A 24951-nucleotide genomic window follows, 5' to 3' on the forward strand; every position below is an offset into this window, starting at 1 on the left:
GCATTCTGACCTTCAAGTTATGACATTTTATTTCCTTTTTTAATTAATACCTCTATTTGAACAATATTAGTTATTTGATACTAATTGTTTGAAATATTATTATTAATTTGGAAAATTTTACTACCAAATTTTATTTAAAAAAATTAATAACAAAAAATTGACTTCGTATAAAAATTTGTATAAATTTTTGAAGAAAATTCTTCTATGAATATTTTTCATTCTTTTGTATGATCTGTCCATCAGAGTAGTGACTTTCAAGAAGTAAGGACTTGAATGACAGGAAATGGTTATTTTATGATCGGTATTTTATATAAAACACTTGATCCACGCGTTAATAAGGACCAATTTTCTCTTTTTATCATTCACAATTTATCTTTATGCTTGGAAATTTTTATTATGTTTATTTATCAAGTTTAATTATTATGCTTGCTTGATACACTTTTTATATTCTGTAATTTCAATATAACCATTACGACCAAAAACTCTTAATTTAAAGACCTTTTTGATGATTTTCATTTTTTGGAGAAATTTAATGTTGAAATTAAACTAATTCTATGTGAATTTTAAATTAATTCACGACTCTGAAGATAATTTACATTTGAATATTTATAGAATTTTTATAAAAGTTTGGAGATTTTTTTAAGAAAAAGCTGTAAAATTTAAAAACTACGAGGCATAAAACTTAAGATGCATCTTAAATGTTCCAGGAAAAACCTGAATTTAAAAAAATAACTGGAGTCCAGTTAAATATACTAGCACTGGACACTTTAAAATCAAAACCTGTTGTGTTAAAAATATTAAATGTAACGGTGGTAAAATATTTCATTTAATTTTTAGGAAATTTCAAGATTTTCTTGTGTAACTATTAACTTTTTTTGTGGAATGATTTTATCCACAAATTTTTTTAAATAAAAGCATTCAAATTTTTTGTGGTATTTTTTATTATGACAAAAATAAATCATAATATGTGGTTTTATGTAAGAAATAAGAGCGCAAAAAACACTTTTTAGATAAATTCCATTTTTGGATTCTTAAATTTTTAACATGAGGATTTAAAAAAAAATTTTTTTTGTAAAAAACTTGAAAAACAATGCGTGAAATTTTTTAAAAATATTTTTTAGTTTTAATTTAATAATTAAAAAAAAAAATCAAAAAATTAAAAACGTCGGCTAACAAATAAATTATAGCAAAATAAAATTATTTAAAAAAAATGGACTTTTTAATAAATTTTAATAAATTAAAAATTTAATTTTTTAAAAATAATTTTTTAGAACAAATTTTCTTTTAAAGAAAATTAAAAAATTGTCAAGTGACAGCTAACTTTAATGTCATTATTATTTGTAAAAAAATATAATAACAATGATTAAAAATAATTATCTAGAATCTAAATTATTTGTTAAATAAAATGTAAATTTCCCTTAAATTGATTTCTTCTCAAAACATAACCTCTACATTTAAATGATCAATTGTACTACAAAAAATCCACGATAAATTATTAAATTAATATATTAAACACAATAAATTAACACTTTGCAATAAATAAACAATGAGTATATAAACATAAATAATAAAACAATAAAATATTAAATGCAAGTTTCGAATACCTTATACGCATGGTCGATTATATACATTGTTTACACTCGTGAGAGAAAAGAAAGTAAAGCAATACAAATAAAGAAGATGGAGAGAGTCATCGGGAAGAATCTCGAATTTTTTGTTTTATTTTTTGCTTGATTTTATTTTCATGGCATTGCTTTGTTAATTATTTTCTCGGTTAAAAAATAAAGTGAGTAGGTATTGTAATAAGTCGGAATAATTTACAACTAGGCCACTAATTCGACACATTTTTTATGTTTTTTCAGACCAAACGTCTCATAACCTAAAATAACAAAACGGATACACTGAATAACAATGTGTCACGAACAGTAATTTGTCTTGGTATCATTAAGACAATATTTAATCCAGTGGGAGTTAACGGTAGGATATTATATATAAATACATAAATAAATATACTACAATAGAGCAGTATAGTAATTTTCAACACCTAATTTATTGAATCCTCATTTATTATTTACCGTACGATGTAAATTAAAATTACATGTTGTAGGTACTTAATAAATTCCTTGATAAAAAAAGAATCAAATTAACTTGCTTATTATTATTTATTTTTCAGATTTTTTATTCAATTGTCCAGTGAATATTTAGACCATGAAAAGTATGAACATAAGACTACTCGGTGAGTATCTGTATTGTCTTTATTATCTTTTATTATTTTAAGATAAATGTAAAATTAGCTTAGAAATTTATTCAAGAGAGTAAGTAATTTTAAAAGTATATTTTCATTTTATGAAAAGTAAAAATGACATTAGAGTTAGCTGTCATTTGACAATTTTTTAATTTTTTTTAACAAAAAGATTTGTTCCAAAAAATTAATTTTAAAAAATTGTATTTTTTAATTTTTTAAATTTCTAGATGTCAATTTTTTTTTTGCCATAATTTACTTGTTATAAAATTTTTAAAATAATCAAATATATGCTACATTAATTTTCATCATTAAATTTAGCTGTCACTTCACAATTTTTTTAATTTTCTTTAACAAATAAATTATAGTAAAAAAAAAAATATTAAAAAAATAGACTTGTAGAAATTTTAATAAATTAAAAATACAATTTTTTAAAAATAACTTTTTAGAACAAATTTTTTCGTTAAAGAAAATTAAAAAATTGTCAAGTGACAGCTAACTTTAATGTAATAAAGTAAAATTTTGATGACACTGAAGTTGACAGAAAATTAAAATTTTTTTAGAATTTTAGAGTAATTAAATTATTATAAAAAAAATTAAATTCAAAACTTTCATAAGTGAAAAATAATAAAAATCACAAGTGAAAATTTTTATTGTAATTAATTTATTAAAAAAATTTTTTAAATTAACAGCTAACGGTTAACTTCAGTGTTATAAATTTCGTTGGTTTATTTCAAATTTATTGAAACCGAGAATAAATTACTGATAGCAGCATTGGTAACAGTTATTGGGTATCGATTACCGTTGATTGGGTTTGAGAAATAAAATCATCGGTATCGTTAATTGTTAATGAAGAAAAAAATAATTTAAAACTAGAAATAAGTAATAGAATTACGTTGGATCGAGCTAAGTAGACCTTTAAGGCTCGACTAAGGATGGACAGGTACATGAGTGATTGGCCACTTCCATTGAAAATAGTACCAAAGTCAGGCCTTCATTGGACGTACGGTTTATCCCCACGGTGCCCCACGCAGGCTATATAGAAGACCCCTCAAGGAATTTCATCTTCAGAACTGAGCGTCAGTGTCAAAGTAATCTACCTGGAAATATCTATGTAAGTACTTGTTTTTCTTCTAACATCCCTTTTAATAATTTTATTTTTATTTGTTAACAACATTTAGCAATTTTTATTAACCCTTTTTGATGAATAATAACTAGTAACCCTTTTATTATTTATTATAATTTTACATTAAAATTCAAATTTAATACTTTTACTCATTTTTATAAAGTAAGTAACTTTTTTTTTCAACCATCACAAGTTAAATTTATTTCTTGAATTACATAAATTTTAAAAAGTTCAAATTTAATCATTCTAATCATAATAATTTTTATTATTCAATTTTATTGAATATACATTAATTTTCTGATAAATTTGGATTTTAAAATATTTCATAAATTAATTTTCTTACTTGAATTTTATGCAATAATTTTTTTTTTAATTAATTAAACTTTAGTGTAACTTAATAAATTTAAATTATCATTAAAACGTTACTCTTAAAGAAATTTGATAAATCAATTATTTTTTATAAATTTTATATTCGTAAATTTTTCAAAAATCCTATTCAATAAAAAAATCAAATTTATTTTTCATTTTAATATAAATTAAAATTTTTCTTATATTTTAAATTGATTTTTTTTTATTCCAAACGTTAGATATTTTCAATAATAAAAATTGATTTTTTAATTTAAAAGATTAATTTATTTTTAATTTCAATGAGAATTTACTGGCAAATATGCTTCTAAACCATAAAATCGGTATCTCTTGATAATAAATATAATAGTTCACTTATTAAAAAAAAAAAATATAATCTTTTATTGTACTATTAAATATTATTTTATTTACTTTTTACCTTTTTTTATTACACCCATTAATAAATAGAGTAATTAAACAGAAGCTCAACCAAATAAATATTTGTGAAAACGCGATCAATGTTAATTGTTTCTTGTTTATTGTTTATAAACATACAATACATATTTATCAGTGCAATTATAGAATATTGTAAGAAAATAGGCGACAGTAGGTCGCGACCCGATTCATGAGTAACGGTATAAAGTAAGTTCAATGTACCCGCACGATTGGAAGTGGGCTAACGAGTGATCGCTATGAACTTACCGTCATATGGCCTTAACCGAGCTGACCCACTTTCATGGTCAAGGATTTCTGACTACTCTCATCACTCATGATAATAACAATATTAATAATAATAATAAATTTAAAGAACGTGTTGTATTGATTCGAGTCGATTCCTCAATCATCAACCTTACTGTAAAAATGCCCCTTTAATCACATACCGAGTGGTTAAAAAATAATGTAGGACACGGATACCACAAACAGGATCCTCTAACACTTATATTAAATGTCTTGTGTGAGTCATATTGACGCACGATCCATTGACGAGGAGAAAGTCTGCTGAAGAAACTTTAAATTAATCTCGGTTTTTCATTTCTTTTAGGATGCAGTACAATAAATTCGTCGCTCTTTGCTTGGTGGCTATCACCTTGGGCCAAGCTGCTTCATTACCCCAGCATCCTGTCTATCATCCTGAGCAGTATGCCCAGCAGCAGGTTAACGCTAGAGATGAAAGAAAATTCGCTGAAAAACCTAATGCGATGAAGAAAGTCGCTCTTGATGATATTGATGATATTGGTTCTAATCAGCTTCAGGTACTTATTTTTTTTTTTTTGCTTAAATAAGTTTTAAAGTATGAAATCTAAATTAAGCATTAGTATTTTACTTACAAAATAAATTTATAGTAATTACAGTGATTGAGTAAATTATTTTATCGATAAATGAAAAATTTACAGGATAAATTCACGTAAGAATAATTGTTTATTCAAAAAATTTCGAGATATTTATAAAAAAATATACTACAATAGTAAATTATATGAAAATACGTACTTAAACTTACATTCATAATTTTTCAAAATTTCTTCATACAAAATTTTTTAAAATTCACTTTTTTATAATTTATTTGTCAAAAAAATTATGAAATTTCCGTTATAATTTATTACTATGACTTGATAATTTTTATTTACAAGTTCTGCTTAAAATTTCGTAAATAACATCAACTAACTATCTAAAAAAGAGAATAATTGATTTAAATTATTTAATTAAATTCAACGTGATAGAAAAAATTTTCTTCTTGATTTGAAACATTAAAACTCTTCAAAATGATTTTTTTGATTCAAAAAACTACTTATTTCAAAATTTATTAACAGAAAAAAATTATTTTTTATTAGGAAACAAATGGGACTGGATTTTCATGGTCAAATATGTTGGGAATGGTGATGCAAATGTTACTGGGACCAACAGCCAGTATCACCGGACCAAGCAAGAATGATATCGATGACGGTGCGCCTTCAAGTCCATGGGCAAATCTTCTGACAATGGGCTTGAGAGTATTGACAGCAATCTTGGGTGGAAACCAACAAGCAGACGGTATTGACAAAGTTGACCACAGTCCTATGCAGGTAAAAAATAAATAATTAATTATTTATGCACATAATTGTAGATTATACTTATTCACTTGTTCTTCGTGAAAGCATCTGTCCTAATATTATCATTATTAAAAAATATGAGACTGAATTTAGCGGCAACTTTTAATTTATTGTTGAAAAACAAAAAATTGATAGATGTCTTCTAATTTCAGTGTTATTTAATAACTATAATTATTATTTTATGATAATTATAGTTGCTGTACATTAGAATAATTTTCTTCTCTGGAAGGCTTTTTAGTTTTGTAAATATAAATAATGTGTAGCTAGTATAGTTAAGTAGAAAGACAGAAAAGCTTTCACATAAAAACTCGGGTGCACTCGAGACACTTTTTCTCTCAATTCTAATTTTTATTTTTAAATTATCTTAATAATTTCTGTCACGCTTGCTCGTTAAAACTTTCCATTAATCTGTCCAGGACATGTGCTCTTCTATTATTTATTTTCTCTTTCAAGCTCTATGAATATAAACAATCCGATAACTTACATAGAAATTTATATTATTTATTTCGTAATTATAGTTTACGTAAACATAATTACAATTACAATTACTACTTTTATCTAAGCTTAAATCATTTGTACAATGAATATTAATAAATAGTTAGTACAAAGGTTTAAAAATAAAAAGGTTAATTGTGTGGAAAAAGCGTCTCTCTATTGTAAATAAATATCTGACAATCACTTAGAAAAAAAATTCCCTGGTGTCGGTTGTCTAGGGCATATTGACAGCGGTGCTGGGTGCGTTTCTAGGACAGGGAAGACATCCTGATCAGGTGGCTACCATGGCAAAACAAGCTACTGAGGTGGGTATCAACTATTATGCTGATATCCAAAGTTCAATTTTCTTAAATAATTATTATTACACGGAAAAATCAAGATACTTGAACAATTAACGTCAGATTTTTAATAGAAATTCTAATTTGTCTTAATACAAATTCTCAACTTGTTCCGCGCATGCGCAAAACTAGTTCCTCGGTTCCATAACCACTAAATTAAGAAATCATGCATTTAAAAAATATTAGTCATTTTTGTTTTTATAAATTAAGTAAAAAAAAATTTTTATCAATCTAAGTAAATAATTTTTACTATAAAATAATTGTAATAATTACTATTGCGTTATTTACATCAGAACGGAAGAATGAATTAGTAAATTTAAAAAATAAAACTAACAGCTATAAAACTATAAACTACTGTATTTTACTCCCTAGCGATAACGTCAGCATTATATATCGCAATGTCGGTTGCTTTCACATTGACACGATGCGGAATAGAGTGCACCTTGTATCATCAAGTACAGGTGTGGGTATATATACTTGGTAACGGTACAGCTGACAAGATAAATAGTGGTTTTTAACACGTGACATCCGGACATTTGTTCACTCTCTTCGTGGCTACTTTTCTGATGTAGACATATCACATATTTCTTTCTTTTATATCTTCGCCGAATTACACTATATTAGATTAGGTTATTAAATATATATATATATATATATATATATATATATATATATATATATATATATATATATATATATATATATATGTAAAATACTTGTGAAATGCACTTATATTAAGAAATAGGAAATAATTTTTTTTTTTTTAATGACAATAATTTTATTTTTATTTACAAAAAACTGTTTATTTGTATTAATGCATTTACCTTTGGGTTTGTTTATTTTTTTAAGCAGTTTATAAACATTGTAATGAACTTATTGGATGCATTAAAGACATCATTCTCCCATCGTTCATTGACTGCACGATCATTGGGTAAACGTGATGGTATGTCTGAGGCTGCTGTTGCTTCTATCACAATGTTGAAGGTAAAAAAAATTTTTATCATTATTAAAATTAAGATTAATAAAAAAATTAATATCAGTCGAAAACTACACAGAAAGAACAAGATGACACTGGATATCATCCCAGACTATACCGGGTAATCCATATATCTGTATAATCCAGATATCACTCAGTATAATCTGGATTATACTAGCTACTATCTGAAATTTTTTTTCACCACAGATATCACTGAGTATAATCTGGGATGATATCCAGTATCATCTTGTTCTTTCCGTGTAGTTTTTATTGGTTTGCATTTTAGTCATTCAGAAATTTTTAAATTTAATTTAAAAAATCAAGTTATTTAATTTTCTGCAAAATTATGATTAAAATTATTTTGGTAAAATAAAACAATGATTAAAATTTTTTAGGGTTACATGAGATCGATGAAATCCTTCAGCAATGTCGGCAGAATGGAAGAGGAAGGACAAAGAGGATGTGCTGAGCGTGCATTATGTGAAGCGAGTGCTGAGTGTGTTGCTGACAGCCAAGGAACATCAATGATCTTCTGTCAACTTGGTTCATACGCCACGAGTTATCTTCTTCAACGACAAAGTGGTGTCGGTTTTGAGGCACTCTTCGAAGCAGGCAGACGTGGGAGATCCGGAGAAGATTGCAGAACACTCTTCATGGACTGTAATGCCGTCTGAATGAATCTTCCACAATCATTATCATATTAGGTCAATAATACTCGTAATGCCGATTGCACTAGATAATAATTTAATAATTTATTTCATTAATTATTAAAACAAAACAATAATCACAATTATCGCGTTGCGCTAAAATTACCATTTATTACTCAATCATTTGTTTTTGTAGACTGAGCAAACTTCGAAGCTTAGCTAAACCTTTAATTTATGTATTTTTTTTAATGAGTTTAACTAAACTTCGACGAATCGAGCTAATTTTTATTTATTACTTAACTATTATTTATATTTATTTTATCGATTTTATTGTGTGCACTATATATTTTTTTCCAAAAGAATAGAGTATATTTATAGTCGTATGCATGATTCAAGTTTATTCACGTGGTATTATTTAACGTCTGCCGAGAATAAATTTTTTTATTTATTTGCGAGAGGAAGATTAGCTGAGATTAGCTGGCTTCGAAGTGGACAGGAAAATAATTGGCTTAGATTAAAATTCAGAGTCATTAATTAGTTTTATTACTAATTAATGGAATTTTAATTGAGGATTAGTCCTCTCTTTTACAAAAGTTAGTATCTCAGGACGAACTTTGTTTACTCAAAATTGTTAAAATGTATATATTTATTTTGTTTTTATTGTTTCATTGTCACAATACGAGACATTATTTAAATTAGTTTTTTTTTTTTTTTTTAGATTATAGAATATAATTAAGTTGTATGTACGTGTAGTGTGATTGAAATCAATAAAAAACAATATTTCATATTTAATGTTCATTTTATTTTACCTTTAAAATTAATTAAATATTTAAAAAAAAGTATGATTATAATTACAGTAATCTTCAAAAGAATGAAACCAACCTCTGTACTTATAAATTATTAAAATAATTACAGAGGATGATTAATAATCATAATAGTTAAACATTTTTTCAAAATAATTTAACAGAAAATTTTTATAATTTATATTATTAAGAAAATAAGCAAAATTTTGTGGTCAGTGTATTTATACGATAAAATCGGCTTTTTTTTAGTGAAATTTAGTGTCACTTTATGTCATTCTTACCGATTATCAATTTATTATGATAAGTATTTAGGCTGTATTTAAAAATGCTCTATCTCTAGATAAATAATTAAGAAATGACTTTGTATTTTGTGAACTACTGATATTTTTAAAAATATATGCTCATCCTGATGTTACACTCATCAAGAGCTTTCATTTGAGTACCCACATCAATTTTTCATATATTTTATATATTTATATATATTATATATATAAATATATAAAAAATATATCAAAAATGCATGTGGGTACGCAAATGAAAGCTCCTGATGAGTGTAACATCGAGATGAGCTTATATTTCTAAAATTTTTAATATTTAAGAAAATACAGTGCAATTTAACATAATTAAGAAATGACTTCGTATTTTGTGAATTATTGACATTTTTAAAGATATAAGTTAATTCCGATGTTACACTCATCAAGAGCTTTCATTTAAGTACCCACATCAATTTTTTATATATTTATATATATTATATATATGTATATATGAAAAATATGTAAAAATGCATGTGGGTACTCAAATGAAAGCTCTTGATGAGTGTAACATCGGAATGAGCTTATATCTTCAAAAAAGTCAATAGTTAAAAAAGTACAGTGCAATTGATGAAAAACATAAAAAAATAAGATATTAACAGACTATAAAAATAATTAAATACCGCGAAAGGATAACGGAAATGATTAAAAATCTTGATGACAATTTAAATTTAAACTAAATCTACTGACATACCTAGTGGACGTTTTTCCAGAGCAAGGATCTGGAAAAATTTACGGGTTTTTGAGTCTTCATAAGCCGTTAAATTATTTATCTTTCTTCCTTCTAAACAAAGTAACCTTAGGTGAAGCGAATTACACCAGTGATGAAACTGCAGTCTTGTAACAAACCTGAGGGCAGCAACATTTCGCTACGTCAAAAAAAAAATAAAAGTTGTTAATATTGTGAAACTTTTTTTACGTAAGAGTTATTGTCATTACATTTTAGTTGCTGTTAAAATGACTTTAAAGTCTCTGTTTAATTGGGGAGGATCAGGGGGACACTTCAAGGGTCCTTACGTTCCACTTGAACGATGGCAAAGTGGATGGGAACATCCGCATCATAGTCATGGTCACAGTCATGGGTAAGTTTGTTTATTAATAATGATGAGTTGAAATTGTTTATTAAGTGTTGGTGTATGATATTGAAATTAACAAACACCTGTATATTTTTTGGATTTTTATAATAGCTTAATTATTATGGAAAAAATTTTAAGAAGAAAATTTCACATCGAGAAATTTAAAAGAATTACGAGTGAAAAAATTTTAAAAATGTTTTTTTTTTTTTTTTTTTTTTTTTTTTTATAATTAATTTGTAATAAAAATAAAAAAAGTTGTAATTTTTAATTTTTTGATTTTCTTTTAATTATTAAACTAGAATTAAAAAATATTTTTAAAAAATTTCAAGCATTGTTTTTCAAGTTTTTTTCACTTGAAATTTTTTTTTTAATTTTTTTGTAATCATTTTTTCAGTAAAAAAAAATTCTAAAAATTTTTAGATGTCGACTAACTTAATTTACATTATTGTTGTCCATATTTTTTTATATTTCATGTAAATTCATATTACATTTTATAATATTAGAGTCAGTCGACATTGTTAATTTTTTTTTTTAATTATTAAATTAGAACTAAATAATATTATGAAAATAAAATTAGCGGAAAGCTTACAATTTTCAGAAGCTTTTTTTATTAAAAAAATTATTACTTTTAAATTTAAAAAAATTTGAAAAACTATATGTGTAATTTTTAAGAAATATTTTTTTATTACTAATTCAATTAATAAAAAAAAATAAAAATTTTTCGCTGTCGGCTAAGTTGAGTTTCATAATAAGATTTTCAAAAAATTCCACTTATAATTTTTAAAATTGATTTTTTTTTAATTTTTTTAATAAAAAAAAAATTTTAGATGTCGGTTACCTTAATTTTCATTTATATTTCAGGCATCATGGAGGAGGTAGCAAAGGTGGAAGTGGAGTTGCTTTGAGTGCTCTAGCTCTCTTAGCCTTTTTATTTTTTATCAACTGTATGCAGGTAATTAGAGGTATTTTGTTGTGATTATAATTTCAGTGCATGTATTTTTAACTATAAAAAAATTCTTTGAGGATAATTTTTTGGTATATTTTAAAAAATTAACACAAAATTATGTACATACATACTTATAAAATAATCTCCTTTCTTCTCTCATGATTACGGTGTTATTATTTTTAAAATAAGCTTGTTCTAATTTTTTGTATTTACCTTCTATTACGATCTATTTCAAAAGTGGGATCTAATTGTAGTTATTAGATGATTATAACTTAAGTTTAACACAACAATATACTTGAGAATAAACATACGTAATACAGAAGAAATTCTGTCTGTCCTAGTTATATTCTTGTAACTTCAGTTTGTCTGCTTCGATAATCTATAACTTAAACTCGGTTGTTGGAAATAAAAATAATAAATGGAATTCAGAAATTGGTATACCAACTTTTGGAATAATTCCAAGATTTTTTTTAGCAGATCATTTTGCTCTAATTCGCCGTTTTTCTTTCAAAAGTATAAAGAAGATAAAAAATTGGTTTATTTATTTCTTTAGTCGTCTAAGTTGTAATTTTTGTTATATAAAATAATAATAATAATAATAATAATAATAAATATTATTTTTAGCAATCATTAAATGACAATACAGCAGCAACAGTACCAACAACAACAACAGCACTATTAGTTCGTGACGATAATGATTTTATATCAAGTGGAGTGGAAAGAAATCCAGTAAAATTAGTAAAAACAAAGCAGCCGTCTCTCACCCCCAGAAACAAAAGGTCTGAGTTCGAAAAAGGCGACGTGGAAACCCACCTAGATCAATACTCTTAGTCTTTTTATTGTGAACTGCTGATATAGTGTCTATAAAAAAAAAAAAAAAAAAAAATTAACAAAAAAACAATAACGGAGGAGCTGATTTTCAAAAAGGTATCTTTTAACTTTTTAATATTAATTATTTAAAAAATTATAAATATTTTGGAATAAAAATTGAATTTTAAAAAATTCAATAAAAATATTTATAATTGAAGATAACCAGTTTTTTTTTCTCGATTAATCAAAAATGAAAAGATACCCTTTTGAAACTCAACTTCTCAACTTACATTGAAGAATACATACTAATATTAATATTAAAATTAAAAAACATGAAAAAAAAAAATAAATTATTAATATTTTCATTGAATCGTGATACAATCACGAAAACTTTTATATTTTATTTATTAATTCTTTTTTGTTGATTCGATAGTCTTATTTACATAACATTAGAAACATTTAAATATTCTTTAATTCTCACAGTCGTAAGTCTTTAAAAATAATAATCATAAATGTTTATACATATATGTATTGCTAGGAGGCAGTCTCGTGTTCATTTGCGCGGATTAAAAAACCCATTTTATTTGTTTAATTATTTTATTTATTTATTCGCTCATTATATTTTTATTTTTTTATTCCGGTTTGCGGGCTGGCGCTTTTTAAACGTCACGAAGACTCGGACAGGACCGGGTGAGGCCAAAGATGCATTTCCAATATCTTTTGATAATAGTAATACAAGGTATCCTCATAAGTGATATTTTTCTATACAAAATAATGTTCGAGGACCAAGATCAATAATAATAATTATTACAATTATAGAATTTTTATTTCTTTTTATGTAATTTTAAAGTCCACGGGCTTATTCGCAGGTCCAGTAGACATTTATATTCTTTATGTTTTTTGTTATTTTTAAATTATTTATATCTTAGACAAGATATAAATTTATTTATTCATTATATATAATATATATTTATTTATTTATTTATTTATTCATTTTTTATATAATTTTTTTAAATTTTCGTCTTAATGATTGGACAATAAAAATAACCAGTGTTTAAAAACGCTCCGATTTAAATTGATTATTTTGCTTTATTCTAGTGAAAGATTAATTAGTGACAAGGAGGTGATTTACATTTTTATACTATCATGAATTTTAAATCTTTTGTTGAGTTTTACTTTGTCTCTTGGTTAATGAGTGAACAAAGTAAACGGGTCGTTGAAGAACGACAGGTACAATTTGAACGTCCAACAGGATTATCACTTTAACGGAGCATTGTTTTATATTTTTTAATTGTGCAAGTACGGCTTTATTTATTTTTTGATGACTTAATTAATACAATTAACATTTTACATCAGTTTCATCAAAATTATTATTTTTAAGTAAATTTTATTACAGTAAAAATTTAACATGCTTATTAAATTAAAAAAGGTAAAAAATTATTTAGTTAATTTATATTCAAGTTAAATTTGTTATTTTAATTGACTTAAATTTTCTGAAATGCCAATAAAATTGTTAACGTCGAATATTGTAATATTAAATTCAATAAAGCTTTCAACCTGATATTCAATAAAAAGTTATTGCTTGTACATAACATACTTTTGTTTAATATTGGTTGGAAAATGCAATACTTTATATTGAGGTAAAAAAAAAAAAAAAAAAAAAAAAACCACAATTTATTAGATTTGATTTAATTTAATTTTATCATTGTCATTACAGTTGACATACGAATGTTATCGACAGGTCTATTGATATTTTTTTATTTAGTATTGTATGTTGAGAATCTATCTTGACAAACTGTCATTAAATAATGATAAAATGAATTGCTAGTCAGCACAAAATTAGATTCACGGGAATTAATTATGCAAGCTTTAACAAATCGATCATTGAATTTCATATTAAAATTTCAATTTGTAAAAATTAAACAACTAATTGTTTTATAATTTTAAAACTGACATAAATAGTACAATTTTTCCATCATCAAAAACAAATATTAACATACTGTAATACAATTATTTGCATATTTTTTTGGTAGAATACATTATATGTGGTAGGGAGCAAGAAATTGATCACTGAAGAATAAAAATAATTGTTAAATTTTTTCTCAAAATAAAACAAAATATTTATCTATCCATTTTGTTTAAAGTAAAAAAAAATTTCAATTTTTATGATTTTTATTCCTGTTTTTTTCATTTTAGTCTCGCTGTGTAACACTCAAAATTAACCGACACGTGAGAGCCTGAATAAAGCACATACAATCCTAAACCGTGTGACAGTAGTTACAATATTACAATTATTACAAGAAATATAATCAATAATCAATTAATTACACTTTGATCTTAATCAATTGACACTTGAGACAATCGCGCTGTACATAAATAAATTCATTCATCTGAACACAGTATTTGTGTATAAAATACATCTAATGTGGAAGGACTATAGTTATATTTCATTCAACAATTAAAACCGAATTTTAAAAATAAAACAATTTTCGTTGAGCAGAGAAAGTGAGGTTTTAGATTTTTTAATTAACTTTTTTTTTTTTTTATATTTCTCATTATCTTTATCTTAAAATACAATTATTAATTGAACTATATTTAACACGTGATAATTGATTTTAATCTCCGTTTATTAATTTGATTACTCTTCTTTTTTATTTTTAAAGAATTTTTTTCATTCAATGACGCACAATCGGATAATTAACTTTTCCAATTGCGTCGATTATACCAGTTATCAGTTATCGAATAAATTTTCATGAAATATGGATTTAATATTTACTTTTTTTTTTTTTTTTTTTTATTTTCAGGGATTCTGTTGGACTTTCTAAAGGCTTTACGCGAGTTGCGTTAATTAACTATCTTATATTACAGCAAGTGGTCTCGTAATTACAATTAAACATTTTTCTCTTAAGTATATTTTAATGTACGCAATAATTGTTTATCAATAGTTAATTACGTTTCATAAAATTGCGATTTCTTTTTTTTAAATTATCAGTTACCAGAGTCGAGATCTAAAAATTGTCCGATCAATTTTTGAGTTTGTTGACTTATTAAAAGACGAAATCTATCAGATTTTTTTCTCAATAATTCAAATGAAGAAATTTATCTCGAGATACAGAGAAAAGGTCAATCGATCGTTTAGTCGTGAAGTTAAAATTTAAATCCACGTTGTGGGTGTTTATAGCAAACCTGCTTGCGAAAAAATTTTTTTAACATTCTCTTGGAACTTACAACAATAATAATATAATAATAACTCAAGCATCAAGTATTGATTATTACAACTTAACTCACCCATTTCGCCATTTATTTTCCGGTAAACGTCCAACTTTTTTTAATCCATCTTTCTCTTTCATGTTCATGAGTTAAATAATTCTCGTCACACTGACGGTGACCCACTTAAGCCATCCAAAAATTAACTCTTGTAACAAACATTTATGTTATTTAATTTTTCATCTGTTTCAAATAAAAATCCACATTATGAATCAAGTAATCTAGATCAAACTCATTACTCTCGCAGATTATAGCTCGTAGCTGAAAAATAATCTCCTTTTATTTCTAAATCGCACTTATATTAACTATTAAGATCTTGTACGTAATTTCTGTTATTAATCAATATTAATTGAATCAATTCTCAACGACGTTTTGGTTAGAGTAATATACTTAACCAGAAAACACTTAAATAAATGTATATGTTATTTTATGATCAAGGGACAAACCCAACGAACAACCTGTCATCAAGTATAACTTTCGTGTGATAATACAACCTTTCAAAAACATACCCCGCAAAAAATAACCCCTGTCAAAAATACCCCTTTTTATTTAGGCCACTGACAATCACCAAGTGACATATTTTCTTCTTTAGCCAATAAATAGCTCAATCTTCCATAGCTTCATTCGTGGTTTTCAAAAATGAAGCTGAATTTTACGTATTCAGCTTCAAACTATCTTTTTCAATTGGATCAAATAAACCCACCGTGTCACAAAGTCTGATTAGTGTCAGCAGCAGAAAATCCTTCGTGTCTCTCTAAACAGCTAATTTACTAACTTTCAAACAATACTGAGCAACTGAAGTATGTTAATTTAAATTCCATAAAGTCCATAAAATTAATTAAATACTATAAATTTTAAAACTTCACCGTGTATATGAAATTAAAAAGTAAAAAATTATAAAAAAATAAACGCACAAACAGTTGACAACAATGTTTAAAAGCCAGTTTAACAGCACAATCTTAAAGACGTATCACTTTAAGTTTATTGCGATATGTCTGTTCTCTTCCCAGTTAATTTTTCACGGGATATTCTATCAGAGTGTTATCGGCTCAATTTGGTAGTCTTTTTATCTACGGCAGATTAATATCATCAGTCTCTTCCTGGGATATGATGCTCGAGCGATTCGAGCCGAGGTCCAGGTCCATCGCAAAAGGTTTCATGGGCCCCAGGAGCGCTTGAGTAGCAACCGGGTCCTCACTCCCGGGACTTAGATCCAAGGAGCTGTCACTGAAAGTAGAGAAAAAGACTTCTACCAATTATCCAGGGTAATCAAACACATTACTGACCAACTAACCCACCCTTAAGATCTACAATAAAATCGTACCACTATCCATTTACCTCACGATGCTGGTCCGGTCTCCGGAGCTCGTTGGCACTGTGCAATTGTCGCCGTTGCAAGCACGCTCGCCATTGCTGCTGCTGCAGGTCGACGAAGTTCGCGCGACAGACGCCGCTGATGTCGACGAAGAAGTAGTAACGCTGCTAGAGGCAGCAGCAGCAGCAGCAGCGCTGGAACCTGGAGCAGGTTCTCTGTGGGAAGCACGTCTTGATTCTTCGTGACACTCGCAGCGACACTCTTCCGGCTGAACGTAGCTATAACCGGCTTTGATATCCTCTTCAGGACGCGGAATCGTTTGAATTCTCTTGGGGGCTTTCCTACGCTCGGGAATCTCTTCAAAATTCACCCAGTTCGTTGGACGAGGGGCAGGAGCCCTGGGAGGCAGTGGAGGCGGCGGACTCGGAGACTTCCCGGCAGTTCTTTTTACAGCGTCAGGCACCACTCGCTCAGCAAACTCCGAGAATGTGTTGATCGAGTGCTTCCTCGGACTCTTCAGCTTGAAACTGTCCTCCCGAGGCAGCGAAATTTTCATTTTATCAGCGCGCTTCTCGTCGTGAGAGGTCTGCATAACGAACTCGTCGAGCAGAGTCGGATTTATCGGCGTCGTGGACCTCGGCCGCTCGATCGGGATCGTCCTAACTTCCTGGAGCCGCTGCTTCACCGGGAGAATCGGTACCGCGACGCTCTTCTCCATCGGCAGTGTCGTTGGCACGTAAGGAAGATCCTCCTCGAAACTTTCCTCATTGAACAATCCCTTTCTTTCATCAGGCAACTCCTCGCTGACGACTTTCACAACTTTGTTCCTCACAAAGTCTATCTCAGAATCCCGTTCGGACTCGGAACTGTTGTGATCTAAATCGGAAACCACACTCGGCGTCTTGACCAATCCGTCTTGAGACTTAACCGCTAGACTTTCGGATAATCTTTGAGTTGACGGTGAGGATTTATCAGAGCTCTCGCCTCCGTTAACTTTATTTTTATTACTCTCATTCTCGAGATCTGAAACTCTTAATTTACTTTCTTGATTTCTCGGCAAACTGTCTGTCCTCGATAGACTTTTTCCACTGTTTGTGTTTGATTTACTTTCCACCTCAGGTTTTGATTGACTTTCGGCTCTCGGCGTACTCTCTTTGCTTTTTCTCTTGGGCTTTACAATAGTTTTACTTTCGACGGAATCTCTGCTAGAAACACTGACCGACTCAGTTTTCGTGACATCCGTAGACCCGGGCCTCGACGGCACCTTGATGTGTTTCGCCGTCTGGATACTGATCCTCGAGTCCTTTGACGAGGTCTTGGACAACTGAGATTCTTTGGAGGCGCTGGGTCTCAAAGGGCTCTGGAGTTCTTGACCGGTTGACTCGATCATCGCCTCGGTTCTTATCCGCGTTCCGGAGCCCCGGTACTCGATCGAAGCTTCAGTTACGATACTCCCGGTTCTAGGTTCGTTTTCGTATTCATCTAGAAGCTTAGTCGGTGTCTCGATGGGTATAGACACACTCTCTGACGGCAAAGCTTCTTCATAGTTTCTCGAGTCGGCATGCAGGCTTATGAAAATCGAGTCTTCATTTCGACTTGGCCGATCTCCATCGAATCTGAACTCGACGTTCCCGATACTCTCCAGTGACGGGTGACCCATCAGCTCGTGGTCTGGAGTGCTACCTCCAGAATACTGGATGCTCTTTTTTCGCTCACGTTTTTTAAAGATACTTAGCGTCGATGTGAAGACGTTTTTATTCTTCGTACTTCCTCTGTCAACTGACCCCCGCTCACGAGATTTTGATCTACTTCTTAAACTTTCTGTCGTGTCTTTTATCTTTGACGTCAAACTTCGTCGGGATTTTGTGCAGGGCGTTGGTGATGGAGACTCTGGACTCAGTGCTGTAACTTCTACTCGAGCCTAAAACAAATTTAGTAGATAGAATTTTTAGGGAAAAAAAGTTTAGTAAAAATTGATTTACTATTTGAAAGATTATTTTTTTAAAAAAGAGAATAAGTAAAAATTTAATACAAGTTTTTCAACAAAAATAATTATTTCAATTTTTGGATTTATTTTTCAACAACTGATGTAATTATTATTATTAATATGATAAACTCAGAAAATTTTTAAAATAACTTCAAAAGTTTTCATATATATTTAAAAATTTCATGAACTGTAAAGGAATATATATGCAATCAGCCTCTATTTTACTCACGAGTACCTTATAAATGTTCCAAACAAAAACTAACATAAATAATGAAAGAACCCGCAAACAAAAACTTACTTTGAATAAAGACGCAAAACTACTTTTCCTAGAGACCGAAGAAGGACTAGGAGTTCTTGAGCCCGCAAGTTCCCTAACTTTTTGATGCCGCGGTAATTTTGGGCTTCCACTGAGACTTCCGATACTCGGTGTCGTCTGCACAACATCCTTAAAATTTTGAGCTTTTTTTCGTTTATCATTAAAATCCAACGTGACGGGTTTTTGTACCTCCGCATTAGCTTTGATATCTCGCTCTTCAACTTTCGGCGGTTTTCTGATAATTGGAACCTATAAAAACAAAAACTTTTTAAATTAAATCTTTCCTTTTATCCTACTTTATGGTATTTTTTTTTAATTCTATTTATGTTTGTTTATTCATCTGTTTATTTAATCTTTTTTTCAACCAAACAAACGAATGACGTGGAACCAACAGGACAATAATTGAACTTTTCAGAATCATTTGCGCAGTTATAACCAGTACAAAAAAAAATAATAAAAATAATAACGTGCTGAGAAATGGGGAAAAACTAGGAATAAATAAAATAAAACAGCAAACAACGATTGCAAATAAAAAATGTACAAACAAACGCAGGTAATTGTTTCAACATAATGTTTTTTGTTTCATTTTCTGTTGCTGTTAATTCTACAAACCTCAAATTTTAACGAAGATAGACGAATACTCCCTCATCACATCTACAAATATAATTAAAAAGACTCATATGTGATCTACTTTATTGATCAAGGCAGTAGGTAATTAACTAGACAATTTAAGTGAAGACTACATGGATGATACATGAAGTGAACATTCGTTGATTAATATTCAAATTTATGAATCTTCGTTTATTACTCTTTTTTTTTTTTTTTTTTTTTTTTATTTTTGACAACGCAATTATCTTTTTAATTTAAATGCTAAATAATAAAAATAACTTTGATAATAAAACGAAAATACAATAAATACCTCGATGTTGACCTTTTCCAAGACTCGCTTCGTGATCTCAACTTCGCGTTTAAATATTTCTTTCCTTTCTTCATACCCACGTCTCCGAGGCTTATCCAGGGGATCAGGCTTCAGATTCCCACCCACCATTGGCATCTTTATGCTCTCCGGAATAAGGGCTTTTGTTGTGTCAGCCTCGCGCTTAAGCAACATTTTCTCCAAGTCTTCTGTCTCCGGTTTTGAAGTTTCAATCGATGTTTCTGCTAAAGTGGGCTTGCTGCCGCAGAACGAGGTCTCCAGGAGACACTTGTGGGGACTTGGTGATCTAATTGTAACATTGTCATTCGTTGTTTACAATTTATAATGTACAGAAATAATTTTTAATTACCTGGAAGAGGTAGCAGAGACAACTGAGAGTCTCCCGGATACTCCGGAGCCTTGACTCCCAACGGAAGACAACCGTGATGTTCTACCACTTATATTAAGTAAAATAATCTCTGAACAATTACTATCTTTACGTTCGCGCTCCTGTTTCAGACTCATCCCACATTCTGATTGAGTGCCGTCCTCTTTTTTCCTTCGCGCTCGCTTTGAGTCTCTTTTCAGATCTTGGACGTGAACTGGATCCTGCAAGTCCAGCTCTTCGGTTGATGATCGCAAATCCTGGGCATCCTCTTTGTAACCTAATGATAAAGTTGTTCCAGCTGGTGGTTCTGCACCTAAACAGAAAAATTTTTAATACTTTTATTTAACATTATTAACATAAATTCATTAATTTAAAATTCAAGTAAAAAATCCCTTCAGACAGCTAAAAATGAATTATTTTTATAAGCGACTTTGTAAATAATAAAATAATAACCATATAATTCTGAAATTTTTACATTATTTTATTTGAACTTTGAAGAGTTGAAAAATAATTTTTTTTTTTTACAAAATTGCGACTCAGTGAAATTTTTTTCGGACTAATTTGGCGCAAGCTCTAAAAGTGTTACACCTCAATCTTTTTTTATTGATGTGATACAAAAAAAAAGCTTTATATTTCTAACATATGCACGGAAAGGATAAGCTTTTAAAATGATAAAACGTGTAAATTTAAAAAATAAGTAAGCTCATAAAAAAAATTCAAATTTTGTATTATTTTGTTCGACATACATTCTTTTGATAATGATATTGAGAAAAGCATAAAAAATTTTAGCTAAATCAATTATTAACTTTTAGAGTTACAGCACGAGCAGCTCATAAAAAAAAATTGATTTGAATCAAGTAAATAATTTTGAAAAACTTCATTTTTTTTATTAGTCGAAAAATTTTTAGACTAAGAAAGTTTTTTTATATTTAAGTAAATTTTACTTAATTCAAGAATTTTTTTCTTGATTTAATTTAATATTTAATTAATTTAGGATTGATTATTTAATTTAATTTAATATTTTTTTCACTGCAGCGTAATTGAGGAAATTACGCTTGAAATTAATTAAGTTATTTAAAATTGCGTTTAAAGATTTTGCTACAAATAATTAGGGCTCCAACGTTCTCGAATATATAAAATACTCCGATAATAAAAATATTTAATCCTTTGATTTTTCTCTTCTTGACAGTATTATATTTTAAATATTAAATATTATATTTTAAAAACATGAAATAAAATTCGATTTTTTGATATATTTTTTAAGGGGTTTTATAAATAAATGATTAAACTAAAAAAAAAGTTAAAGTAACAAAACTATAAAATTCTATTTGTTAACAGCTAAAGAATTCACATTAATATTAACATAAGACTTAAATAAAAATTTTGTAAAATATTAAAACCCTAAATCGATTCAGTGATTTGCATAGTAAAAGAACTTAAAAATAAAACAAAAAAAAAATAATTTATTTTAAAACTCCTGCGTAATTGATCAAAAAATACGTATATATTTTACTCTAGATCACGAAGCGTCAATTTCCACTTGAAATTCTTTTGGCATTAACTCCGAGCCGTGAACTTTAAAGTCAAAAGTTATTTAATTCGGAGCTTAAGTAACCGTAATTGCCGTTGCTTGTCCCAGTACACCCAATAATTAAAAAGTTTTCTTAGTAATTGTAAGCAGTGAGGAGTTTGTAGAAACTGACCTGCCAGTAATTCTCTCTCGGGAGAAGATTCTCTGGAGTTGTTACTGTCCTCATGATGGGATGAACTGCTGGCCCTACTGATGTCGATCCTGGGTGTGCTGGGAGTCTTGAGTGAGCTACCAGGTGTTATGGGGGTCGTCACCTCAACAATCCCCGGCATTCTCGCTGTTGTAGTTTCTCCCTGCATTACAATTTAAAGTGTCATTCCTCAATTGCACATTGGATACAAATTCCCAGGCACAAACTCCCTTTTAACTTTTAATTTTTCCCTTTACAGATTAACTATCCGATTTTTTATAGCAATTTATTGATTTTTATAAAACTTTTGACTCAAATCCTTGGACAATTGATGATTATCGAAACGGTGCCTGACGAAATAGATTTTTAGTATTATATGTGTGATATACTTGTCTCTCAGACTTTTGTGTGTTATAATATACGTTTTTTTTTAATTTTTTTGTTTGTTTTTTTATATATTTATTATTTTCTATCTGTCCGATTGCATCTACATCATCATTTTAGAAGAATTTTTAGAAGACGAGTACCAGAAGTGATTGCCGGTGGAGATTCTCGAACATTTTTGTGTGATTTTTTGTAGCATTAACTCACATTTTCCACTTCGTCGGACAAATCCTCGAAGGATGCAATCGGCGCCGGTCCCAGCTTCCTCTGGTGACTGCTTGACGGCAATCTTGACGCCATTCTCAACTTCTCACTTTTATTAACCTATAAAAATAAAATAACTCCGTCAATCATTTTATTTCATGACAGTAAAGTTGACAGACATTAAAAATTATTTTTAAATTTTATAATAATGTAATTATTAAAAAAAAATTTAATTAATAAATTCTACATGTGAAAATTAATAAAAATTGTAAGTGAAAATTTTTAGAAGTATTTTTTTAATCTCATTAAAGTTACCTGTCACTTGACAATTTTTTAATTTTTTTTTAACAAATAAATTTCTTTAAAAAAATTATTTTTAAAAAATTGCATTTGTAGTTTTTAAAAATTTCAATTTTTTTGTCATAATTTATTTGTTACAAAAATTCTTAAAATTATCAACTATCTGCTAAGTTAATTTTCATGCCACTGAAGTTGGCAGACATTAAAAATTATTTTAAAATTTTATAATCATGCAATTATTATAAAAAAAATTAAATTAACAAATTTTACATGTAAAAATTAATAAAAATTACAAGTGTAAATTTTTAGAGGCATTTTTTTTATTGTAATTGGTTTGTTATTAAAATTTTTAAAATTTTAATAAAAACTTCAGCATTATTTTATTTAACCTCATATTTTATAAACTTCATGCAAGCTATTATTTTTATTTAATAATAATTATTTTTTTATTAATTTTATTTTCATTTTTATCCCATTATTGTCGCGAAATTAATCTTCTGAAGAATTTTTCTATTATTACGCAATAGCTTCAACAATTCATGCGGAATTTTAGGAATTACCTCCCAGAATAACTTAACCTAAAAAATTAAATAATACGTAGGTTAAATTCCAATTAAAAGTAAATATTTAATCAATTATTTCGTCGTTTTTTAGAAGAACTTTTAATTAAAATTTTTTAACTTTTTCCTCAATTTTTTATCGTGTTTTATATTTGTTTCAACAAGGTTAAACATTTTATAAACTTTGATTATTAATTCTACTTGACAGAACAAATGTAAATGTAAATAGTCTTCATTTTTTGCAATTAATTTATTCTATGAACAACATTTAATTACAGTTTGATGATTATTCATTTTAAATATTTTTGACTAAACTAAAATAATACTACCAAAAAATAAAACTATAAACTTTTAAACTGTCTACTAGTTAAAAAAAAAAAAAAGCAAACTGAATTAATAAGAAATGAAAGAAGAAATCAAAACCAGACGTTTGAAAATAATTTTAAGCTACTTGAATGACAATCGATACTAGACTAGACTCTTGATAATTACAAGAGAGTTTTAAAAGCATCACCATTAGCACTTGGAGTGTCATTACATCAGAAGGTCATTTTACACTAATTACTCATCAGTAAAAACACTATTTACTTCAACTACTTATTTCTATAAAAACAATCTGCTGTTTGTTTTAAACTTATGGTCCGCTAAAGAATATGTTTAATTATCAGCTAAATTCATAAGTTATAATTTTTTAATCAATTTACTCAAATTGAATATTTTCTAAAATATTCTTTTGCCTTCAAAATAAATGTAAAGTTAAAAACATCTTTATTTTCTCCTATGAGTTTTGGATGCCTGCATACGGGTCGCTAGACTCAAGTACCTACTTTTATGACTCTCTGGCCGTTGAGGTCGTATAAATGCAACCTCTTGTTCTCTTCGTAACCCGAACGCTCATCTGGTTCACATTCGAATATTTTCCGTTGCGACTTTCCCTTTTTTTTATATATGTAATATTTTTGTCAACGTACTTTTCTTAATAATATTTCTCGGAACTATCCCACCAATAATAAAATGAAAAGAGTCTCTGTACTCTTGTGTACACAATATACGTCCAAAAGCATCAGTCCGAAAGGATCTTTCCTAGCGACAGCTACGTCAATTCCCACCAAGCTCGCAATCCGAAAGTCAACCATAGCAACTCTTAATCAATCAATAAAAGGTTCACACACCAGTTTCCTTTATCGTTCAAATCGTCAAGTCGTTTTGTGTAAGTTCAAACGTGCCAATAACATTCTCGATCTGCAAGCTGACCAAAAGAGATACAATTGTCCATCCATACAACCCGACTAGCAGCCAACGAGCCCACCAGCTTCCAGAAATATCATCCGGCTCTCATCAATCTTTCATCAAGGAGCAGTTTCACTAAACGTAATTTGGTATAGTATTTT

General features: G+C 28.2%; 2 protein-coding genes across 19 annotated transcripts in view; one reads left to right on the forward strand and one right to left on the reverse strand.

Annotated features, from left to right (window-relative positions):
* The window catches only part of LOC141527644 (uncharacterized), a 23459-nt gene extending 14417 nt beyond the window's left edge, over positions 1-9042 (forward strand). Inside the window, exons 1-9 of one of the 13 annotated variants that reach the window (XM_074243223.1) lie at positions 1551-1786; positions 1863-1977; positions 2174-2236; positions 2935-3356; positions 4756-4966; positions 5543-5773; positions 6514-6600; positions 7483-7617; positions 8005-9042. In XM_074243223.1, coding sequence (XP_074099324.1) covers positions 3355-3356; positions 4756-4966; positions 5543-5773; positions 6514-6600; positions 7483-7617; positions 8005-8283 — 945 coding nt within the window. In that variant the 5' untranslated portion in view covers positions 1551-1786; positions 1863-1977; positions 2174-2236; positions 2935-3354 and the 3' untranslated portion in view covers positions 8284-9042. Of the gene's footprint in view, positions 1-1550; positions 1791-1862; positions 1978-2173; positions 2237-2934; positions 3357-4755; positions 4967-5542; positions 5774-6513; positions 6601-7482; positions 7618-8004 lie in introns of those variants that run through there. The other 12 variants (XM_074243232.1, XM_074243217.1, XM_074243240.1 and 9 more) reach the window with 12 other exon arrangements.
* On the reverse strand, positions 8204-24484 carry LOC141527543 (uncharacterized). Of its 6 annotated transcripts, XM_074243094.1 has the most exons (11): positions 24388-24484; positions 22704-22820; positions 22095-22275; positions 20374-20704; positions 20007-20310; positions 19070-19336; positions 16808-18705; positions 15491-16696; positions 11285-12253; positions 10065-10529; positions 8204-8341 (listed from the first exon to the last, which is right to left on the reverse strand). In XM_074243094.1, exons 2-8 carry the CDS (start codon positions 22794-22796, stop codon positions 16540-16542), a joined length of 3231 nt encoding a protein of 1076 aa, XP_074099195.1. In that variant the 5' UTR covers positions 22797-22820; positions 24388-24484; the 3' UTR covers positions 8204-8341; positions 10065-10529; positions 11285-12253; positions 15491-16539. The 6 variants fall into 6 exon arrangements, with proteins under 6 accessions (XP_074099195.1, XP_074099187.1, XP_074099213.1 ...); XM_074243086.1 differs by lacking the exons at positions 8204-8341; positions 10065-10529; positions 11285-12253; positions 24388-24484 and adding an exon at positions 24075-24228 and having other exon boundaries at positions 12591-16696; XM_074243112.1 differs by lacking the exons at positions 8204-8341; positions 10065-10529; positions 11285-12253; positions 24388-24484 and adding an exon at positions 24075-24228 and having other exon boundaries at positions 16554-16715.
* Between the last annotated feature and the right edge of the window lie 467 nt (positions 24485-24951).

This window comes from Cotesia typhae, unplaced genomic scaffold (assembly GCF_013202065.1).
Source record: "Cotesia typhae breed Kobodo isofemale line unplaced genomic scaffold, CoteBio_Ctyphae contig_11, whole genome shotgun sequence".
NCBI classification, from domain to species: Eukaryota; Metazoa; Arthropoda; class Insecta; order Hymenoptera; family Braconidae; genus Cotesia; species Cotesia typhae.

Excerpts from the sequence above, each read along its gene's own strand:
- LOC141527543 (XM_074243086.1), bottom strand. The coding sequence starts at position 24,095 with ATGACACTCCAAGTGCTAATG. Across the intron at positions 20,705-22,094 it reads CGAGAGAGAATTACTGGCAG|GTGCAGAACCACCAGCTGGA; the intron begins GTCAGTTTCTAC and ends TTTTCTGTTTAG. Across the intron at positions 20,311-20,373 it reads GTCTCTGCTACCTCTTCCAG|ATCACCAAGTCCCCACAAGT; the intron begins GTAATTAAAAAT and ends TGTTACAATTAG.